General features: G+C 47.2%; 1 protein-coding gene across 5 annotated transcripts in view; it reads left to right on the top strand.

The window, feature by feature from the left end:
• Nucleotides 1–220: 220 nt before the first annotated feature.
• pcdh7b (protocadherin 7b) overlaps nucleotides 221–9224 on the top strand; it is a 109640-nt gene continuing 100636 nt past the window's right edge. For all 5 annotated transcript variants that reach the window (XM_087177856.1, XM_087177855.1, XM_023420814.2 and 2 more), the window contains exon 1: nucleotides 221–4344. In XM_087177856.1, the coding sequence (XP_087033982.1) occupies nucleotides 1270–4344 (3075 nt within the window). In that variant the 5' untranslated portion in view covers nucleotides 221–1269. The remainder of the gene's footprint in view (nucleotides 4345–9224) is intronic.

Here is a 9224-nt window from a genome sequence, read left to right as displayed (position 1 = left end):
CCCCAGTCCTCCTAATATTGTCTGCTGGCCTCTGGACCCGGCGATCAAGACCAAAGTCCGACCCTGTTTACGTGCGCCGCTGGGTGAGAAGAAACCGGAGGGGGGGGTGGAGAGACGGAGACTGAGAGAGAGAGAGAGAGAGAGAGAGAGAGAGAGGAGAGAGAGGGGAGGGAGAGAGAGAGAGAGACTGCAATATCATTTGTGAATCCCTCTCACAGTGCTGCAGATAGGGGCTGCCAACACATGCGGCGCGTCTGCAGGTGAGAGGAACAGGCAACAGAATATGCTGGACACACTGAGGAATTCAACCAGCGTTTTCCAAAAACTAAAAAAAGAAAAACTGCGTCGGATATACATCTTTTTTTATTTAAAGTTTTTCTTTTCGGTTTCGCTTTCTTCATTTGAAATACAACCCTGATTTTTTTTTTTTTCTCAGGGGGTTGTGCATTGTGGAGTTGGCTCGCACACACATACACACACGCACACACACACACACACAAAAAAAGAACTATATCCACTGTCTGCTGGTTGCAAGTGACTTGGAGGAAGAGAGCAGGAGAGGCAAGCCGGACGGGTCGTTCGCTTCGCATTCACATCCTCAGGATCGGAGAGTTGACGGGCAGCCGCGCAGTCAACGCTCGCCGTATATGATGAGTTTTGGAAACTGCACGGGCATTTAAATGATCCTCTGACATATGTTGGACATATCACCCAGAGAGAGGGGAATATTGCAGCCTCACCCGAGAAGGAGATTCTTACCACAAACTGTGAGTAAAGCGGCGCGCTGTGGACTCTGATCATACTTTCTTGGTGATATGATGTTCGGACTAAATGACATTTTGGCTTTTACGCGCATGAAATTCACATAGGCCTATTGGTGGCACCTTCCAGAGCGCACGGAGCCTCTCTGGTGTGCGTGCGTGTGTGTTTTTTTAAAACACCATTGCGGTTTTTCTTTTTTTTCTTTTTTCTTTTTTTTTTTTTACAAAAACAAGGAAAGAGCAACTAACATCCAGTGCCGGAGGTGGGGAAGCAGGGGAGACAGGGAAGCCCGTGCACTTGCTGCTTTTCACTGCAGCAGGAGCGATGTAGGAAGTCGTCCGGAGGATGAAGTCTCACACATCCCGAAACCGAGGGCTTTGCTCTTAAAGAACACGATATTTCTCTCCCCCCCCACAGTCGGACTTTCCATCAGTGATTAAATCGTTATTTTTTTAAACATTTCTTTTTTTTTTTCAAACCTAAGTGGACATTTTCCAGGGGAGAACAATGAGGACTATTGGTGCAGTGGACTATTTGTACTATTGCATGCTCATCCTGCAGCTTGTGCATCAGCCCGCTGCCAAGCAAGTGCTCCGGTACCGTTTGGCTGAGGAGGGACCCGCTGATGTCAGAGTAGGAAACGTAGCCACCGACCTGGGCATTGTTGCCGGGTCCGGCGAGGTGACATTCACGCTCGAATCGGGCTCAGATTTTTTCAAAATTGACAACATAACAGGTGAGCTCACCACCAACGAGAGACGGATAGACCGTGAAAAATTACAGCAGTGCCAAATGATATTTGATGAGAATGAGTGTTTTATAGATTTTGAAGTGTCAGTCATCGGACCAGCCCAGAGCTGGGTCGACCTGTTTGAGGGAAAAGTCATCATATTAGATATAAATGATAACACCCCGTCTTTCCCTTCCCCTGTCCTGACACTGTCTGTGGAGGAGAACAGACCCATTGGTACCCTTTATCTGCTGCCCACTGCCACAGACAGAGATTTTGGCAGAAATGGAATAGAGAGATACGAGCTTATCCAGGACAATGGGGAGAACTCAAGGCGCCTGGGCTCCTCTGGGGATTCGTACTCGGGGAAGAGGAGGTTTGAGGAAGGCGCAAGCAGGAGCAGTGTCTTCGAGCTGCAAGTTGCTGACACTACTGATGGAGAGAAACAGCCTCAACTCATCATTAAAGGGGCCCTTGATAGGGAACAGAGAGACTCCTATGAGCTCACACTGCGTGTTAGGGATGGAGGAGATCCCCCTCGCTCCTCCCAGGCCATTCTGAGGGTGATGATCACTGATGTGAATGATAACAGCCCCCGATTCGAGAAGAGTGTGTATGAGGCTGACCTACCAGAAAACAGCTCCCCGGGCGCCCCCATCCTACAGCTCAAAGCGGCCGATGCAGACGTGGGGGTTAATGGTCAAATAGAGTATGTGTTTGGGGCAGCTACAGAGTCAGTGAGGAGGCTGCTGAGGTTGGATGAGAGCACAGGGTGGCTGAGTGTGTTGCACCGCATTGACCGTGAAGAAGTGAGCCAACTGAGGTTCACAGTAATGGCCCGTGACAGAGGCCAGCCGCCCAAAATGGACAAGGCCACTGTGGTGTTGAACATCAAGGACGAAAACGACAACGTCCCCGTCATAGAGATACGGAAAATTGGACGCATTTTCTTAAAAGATGGTATAGCCAACGTGGCTGAGGATGTGGTGGTGGACACACCCATTGCCTTAGTTCAGGTGTCAGACCGTGACCAGGGGGAAAATGGCATAGTGACCTGCACAGTGGTAGGGGATGTTCCCTTTCAGCTCAAACCAGCCAGTGAAATGGAGGGTGAGCAGAATAAAAAGAAATACTTCCTCCACACGTCTGCACCGCTGGACTATGAAGCCACACAGGAATACAATGTGGTCATAGTGGCTGTGGACTCTGGAAGCCCCAGTCTGGCAAGTAATAACTCTCTTATCGTCAAAGTGGGCGACACTAATGACAACCCTCCCATCTTCAGCCAGAATGTAGTAGAGGTGTCGTTTCCGGAAAACAATGCCCCAGGCGAGAGGGTGACAACGGTGGCAGCCATCGACGCAGATAGTGGGAAGAACGCTGAAATAGCCTATTCCCTTGACTCATCAGTAAATGGGATTTTCTCTATCGATGCAGACAGTGGAGACATCCGAGTAAACAGCATTCTGGATAGAGAGCAAACAGAGCGCTACGAATTCAAAGTGATAGCCAAAGATAAGGGCATAAACACCCTTCAGGGCTCTGCAACAGTGGTTGTCCTTGTGGCCGATAAGAATGACAACGAACCAAAGTTCATGCAGGATGTGTTCACCTTCTATGTCAAAGAGAACCTTGAGCCAAACAGCCCAGTTGGCATGGTTACAGTCATTGATGCAGATAAAGGCCAAAATGCTGAGATGAGTCTTTTCATTGAAGAAGAAGAGGAAATTTTTTCTATTGAGAACGACACTGGGACTATTTTCTCCACCCTATCCTTTGACCGAGAGCAGAAAACCACATACACCTTCCGAGTCAAAGCTGTGGATGGCGGTGACCCTCCCAGATCCGCCACCGCCACCGTTTCACTCTTTGTCATGGATGAAAATGACAACGCACCAACGGTCACTTTCCCAATTAACAGCTCCTACACCCTCCTTCCTCCTTCCAGTAACATCAGAACAGTAGTCAGAACGGTCTTAGCCACCGACACTGACACCGGCATCAACGCAGACCTGAACTACAGCATCATCGGGGGAAACCCCTTCAAGCTGTTTGAGATTGACGGTGGCTCCGGCGTCATTTCGCTGGTGGGGAAGCTGGAGCAGAAGCACTACGGCCTCCACAGACTGGTGGTCCAGGTGAACGACAGAGGGCAGCCATCACAGACCACCACCACTCTGGTTCACGTGTATGTAAATGAGACTCTTTCCAATTCCACAGTCGTGGAGGCCCAGGTGGCTAAGAGCCTGAGCACGTCTCTGAACACCAACATTGCCGGTGACCCCAACTACGACCTAAGCAAACAGCGGTTAAGCATTGTCATTGGAGTAGTTTCGGGCATCATGACGGTCATCCTCATTATTCTCGTCGTAGTAATGGCCCGTTATTGCCGGCCCAAGAATAAGAATGGCTACGAGGCCGGCAAGAAGGATCACGAAGACTTCTTCACACCACAGCAGCATGACAAATCCAAGAAGCCCAAGAAAGATAAGAAGAAACAGAAGTCCAAACAGCCGCTCTATAGCAGTATTGTCACTGTAGAGGCCTCCAAACCCAACGGGCAGCGCTACGACGGCGTCAACGAGAAGCTGTCGGACAGTCCAGGCATGGGCCGCTACCGCTCAGTCAACGGAGGGCCCGGGAGTCCAGATTTGGCCCGGCACTACAAGTCCAGTTCGCCACTCCCCACTGTCCAGCTTCACCCGCAGTCGCCAACAGCTGGAAAAAAGCACCAGGCAGTTCAGGACCTGCCCCCTGCCAATACCTTTGTTGGCACCGGAGATAACATTTCCCTTGGATCTGACCACTGCTCTGAATACAGCAGTCAAACTATCAACAAGTACAACAAACAGGTAAGAAGACACGTCTCCATGTTTTTTGTTTTTTTTCCCCTTCCACTACTCTTAAATGTCTTCTGTTTCTTCCTCTTAGTGTTCTCTCTACCATAATGCTTTCTGACAGGGCTAGTCTCAGTAGTCTTGTTGCCTTTATGGTGCTAATGTGTGTCAAGTTAGCGGTATTGATCTGTTTTGGTTTGGAGTGCCATTCACATGTAATATTGAAAAGAGAAGAGAAAGGTTTAGATTAGCTAAGGAAGGGGTATTGTTACCACCTGAACAAACACGTCCAACTTTTTCACTTTTATCACGGCGTTGAGGCTGCTTTTTCCGTCAGGGGGTGTCACAGCTACTAACCTTGGCAAATATGTGTCGGAGTGTTCTAGACAGCTCACATAAGGGTTTGGTTTGCAGTTATTTTATCCCAGAGGGGAGCGTGGCGGGGGCCGGCTACACACCCCCTTAGCCGTGTCAAGCCCTGCCCTGCCCTCTGTCTGTGACAAGGCTACCTTTTCTTCTTGAGGAAAGGGGAGAGAAGAAAGAACAAAAAGCAGAAAGGAGAGAAAGGTTTAGATGCAGGCTGAACGCAGCACAAACATGGCTTTGTAAAGGTTTGTGAGTCAGTTTTACAGTCTTGGCTTGAGTACGAACATCTGGCCAGGAGGTCATATTAACATTCCTGTGCACTTCGGGGTCTGCGTCACTTCATTGACCCTGCAGTGAAATCGGACATTTTTATACCCTCTCTCATATTGTGCCTCAGTTTCTTTCACCTCCTTATCTTTCCCCTCATATATAAATGTCTTCCATCTTCTACCTGCTCCTCCTCTCCCCCTCTCTCTCTCCCACCCTCCTCCACGCTTCGTCTTACCTCCCCTTCTGTTTTTCTGCTTTTATTCCTTTTCCCCACTCACTAACTCTTTTCTTCCATTTGTAGTGCTGAAAAAAGGTGTAGGTGGCGTGATGTGATATTCAAATTCCAGGAAATGTGAGCTTTTATCAGTTCAGTCTTTAGATTCCTTTTTTTTTTTTGTCTGTTTTTGTACGGTTAGGTGCAACAACAGCGAGAAACAAAGTTAATACATAATGAAGTCAGCTGATTTGCGTCAGGCAAAAGAACACTGTTGTTTTATGTGTTTTCTACGGCAGTCTAATGAATTATTGATCTTTCTTTTACTTGGTGTCAGCCGTTACTCCTTTAGAATTCTGGTGTGCTGTTCTGGATTGTTTCTTCCTTCTTTCTATTTTTTGTTCAACTTCCCGTTTTTGTTTTTCTCTCGATATCTCTACGTTCATGTTTTTGTATTCTGTGCCCCCCCCCCCCAAACTCTCCTCTGGCCCTGTGTAATACACTCTTGCATGCGTTGCAGCCACCCGTGCTGTCTGTTCTCCCCCTGTATTCCTTCTCCTCTCTCAGTGTTTTCAGCCTCCGCCACATCATACCCCTTACAATGCTGCTCTCTGCCTTGCCTTTTTTCTTGCAGTGGTTTCTTTTTTAATCTCCACTCTCATCTCTCTATATCCCTCTCCCCTCCCTCTTGCTATTTCTCCTCTCAAATCATTTCACTCCCCTTTTTCTTCTCTGCCTTCTCTTCCTCTGCTCTGTCTCTAACAGCTTCTAATATGGTGTATTCACTGAGCTGCTTCCCAGGGTGTGAGGAGTGCTGTTGCTTTCGGATGTCTCCTGCATAATTAAAAGGGCACTCTATTTGCTGCTGCGGCAGCAGCATGTATTGTGTGTCACTATGCTCCACTTATATAATTATTTATTTACTCTCTACATTAATGCTGCAGTAACTTTTATGGACTGTGCGTTTGTTAGAATACAGTGTCTTGGACAAAACTAAATCTGCACTAAGAATAAAGAGTACTTCTTCTGATTTGGGGCACGCAGTTTGAATACTTAAATTGTAAAGAAAGTGTTTAGTGGCCTACTGGGCAGTATCATCAATGTTTGCTGTGTGATGTAGCCTGTTAAGTTTTTAATATACAATAGCTAGCAGACATTAAAATTGCCTTTTATATCCCACGGGCTCAGTAAATACTCACTGTTGAGACATTCAGTCGGGGTAAATAGAACGTAATTTAATGGCTTGAAGAGAAGGTGTGTGTTCATGTGCTCCAATTACAGCATTAAACAGCAACCTCGGTATTAGATTAAGTGGTGAAGCGGTCATGCTCTTGATTTTAGGGACGCTGCGTCTAAAAATATTCTGTTGTCAGGTAAGTGCCACGACAGCTAAAGAGATAATAAAACACTCAAGGACACTTGTGTGCCTCAGTTAGGGGAACGATTTCTTCAAAAATCTGGATTAGTGGTAGAAGATTATGACTTCAAAGAATACCATTAACAATATATATATTTTATGATGTTTCATTTCTCCTGGAAGGTAAGGTAATACTGTTTCACTTCCTTGAGAATTCCCAGGGAGGACTCAGTTTATACCACATTTAGCCACAAATGAGGTGGAGCCCTTTTAAGATTCATGACAAGGTAATGATAAAGGATTATTTTTCATTGTGCGTTTTCTCACACATAGACACGCACTGCATGCATGTACACGCCCTCACCCACAAACCCTTCTCTTTTACTACTCCCTCTCTTTTTGCCAATCTGTGGGAAGAGATAGAGACAGGCACAAGAAAGACGGCCCTGTTAGCGGTGTAGAGAATGGCCCCTACTGTTTCACAAGGGACTTTGGGGTCGGGGTGGAGAGAGAGAAAGACGAGGAGGGGGAGAGAGAGAGAGAGAATAGTGCTGACCATTGACTGTAATCTCTGAGGTATCGGGTTCCGTCTTCCTCTCCCCTCGCCTACCTGATCTTACAATAACTGCACAGGCTCGGGCAGGTAACCAGGCAACTGAGGGAGTTTATCGGAGAGGTGAGCCCTTCTTCTTAGCCCCCCACACATTTAAACAGTCATTAAGCTGAGCTAACATAAACGCCAGCGAGACAAAGGAGACGGTGATAGACTTGTGCAGGTGAAGATGCCGCCAGACCACAGCGGTGAACATCCAGAGGGTTGGGTATTGACATGATGGGAATGGAAAACAAAAAAAACTTCCCTTCAGGAATAACTTGCTCAGGTCAGACGACACAGATGGAAAAAGGGGCCAAAGTCGTCTCCGTATGCTGAGGAGACCGAGCTCCTCTGGAGAGTGCAGGACACTGTTAAGAATAGTTTATGACACAGCGGTGTCTTTTAGCAGTGGTCTGCTGGGGAGGCTGAAGCACAGAGAGGGACAGAATGAGACTCAATAAACTTGGTTTAGAGGGCTAGCTCTGCTCTGGACTGTCCTCTAGATTTCCATCCCCTGCATGACACTGTTGGGGGCCCTAAGGCCTTAAGCAGCTTCAGGGGCGCTAGTGCAGGCCCTTCATCCAGAAGGAAATCGGGCTTTTTTAACAGCAGCAGACTGTAACACTGTTGTTGTCTCTGTATCAATCACCCCACCACTTACAGCATCACAACTACAGTCAGGTCCCACCGCACTGAGCACAACATATATCAGGCAACATATCTTATCCATTCATTTACTGTTATATCTATTTTATGTTTCCACCGCAGGTCACATCTGTAGATGTGATAGGTGCATATATGGTGCATATCATTTTTATTCATCGAGCACTTGCTCTTTTTTTTGTCTACTTTTGAGCTGCTCTAACAAGTGAATTTCCCATGTGGGGATCAATAAAGATTCATTTTATCTTATCTAACTGTTGGGGGGAGGGGAAACCTGCATGTCAGCCAGCAGCTGTTGAGTGCTTGAACAGGAGGGAATCAGACCTGACATTTATTTTATCTTCCTGTAACCCTATTGGTTGCAGCTTGTGCTATTCATATTATTTTTTTATAATATCATGCTTGCTCTATCTGCTCTTTGCATACCTGTGTCCAAACCTTGCATCGGAAGGCTGATGAGTGGTGTATGCACTTAACAGAACACTTAACTTTATTACTTCTGGCAGTAGCTTCTGTTCTCTGTGGTGCCAGAAAATAAATGCTGTCCAACCATAATGTAGTGAGGAATGAAATCACTTAGCCATCAAATTAGCACAAGCCATCAGCTTTTGTTTTATCATTGCACTTCAAAGCGCCACTCGTGCCCAGGTGTATCACTTTTAATCAAAGGTGAGCCACAGCAGCTTGTATCCGACGCTCACGCAAAGCCTAGCCCCCCTCAGGGCAGGCAGAGCCCCGGCGCACAAACTTATACCAGGTTATCTCGCCTGAGGGCTGATGCAGCAAGCATAACTGGATGTTGCCCTTAACCCCCCCCCCGCTCCGCGCACGCACTCCGGCCAGCTGTTCCTCCTGAGCAGCAACCCTTTCCCTGCGCAAGCTGACTACGGCCTCGATAAAGCAACCGCATTTGCATAGGGCTACAACCCTCACCCCGGCGCTCTTGCACAGGACAAACAATATCACCATGCAAATGGAGGGTCACCTGGATGCTGTCTGTAGCCAAAACATAGGATGTGATTGCCCTTCAGGCTCCGGGGGCACATCAGGAAACCAATATGCAAATGTGGTACTTTGCCTCCAGCCTCATTTGTTTGAACCCTATAAAACGTAGCTGCCTAAACACCTATGAGAAGCCACAACCGACCTAATTTAAACTTCAGTCTTATATGAACATCTGTATGTAGGATTAAGCAGCCTCGCCACCATGTTCTCTGGACTTCTGGGTGCTTTTTTTTTTTTTTTTTTTTTTTTTTTTACTTTTAGCATTCATCACCACTTGAATTTCACCAGGCACCAGGGTCCCTCGCCGACTCTCGTGTGATTTTTATCTGTGAAATTGTCGAGGCAGTCAGTCACTCATTGAGCTCAATGAGGTAATTAGTTGATAAGAGGTTCCACAGGAGCTTTCACATGTTTGGTCACCCCCC

The sequence above is a fragment of the Seriola lalandi genome, unplaced genomic scaffold (genome assembly GCF_002814215.2).
Source record: "Seriola lalandi dorsalis isolate HSWRI2012SDOR001 ecotype SW California unplaced genomic scaffold, Sedor1 jcf7180002054658, whole genome shotgun sequence".
Classification (NCBI taxonomy): Eukaryota; Metazoa; Chordata; class Actinopteri; order Carangiformes; family Carangidae; genus Seriola; species Seriola lalandi.
The sequence above is the reverse complement of the archived record's forward strand: the minus strand, read 5'-3'. Positions and strand labels throughout refer to the sequence as shown.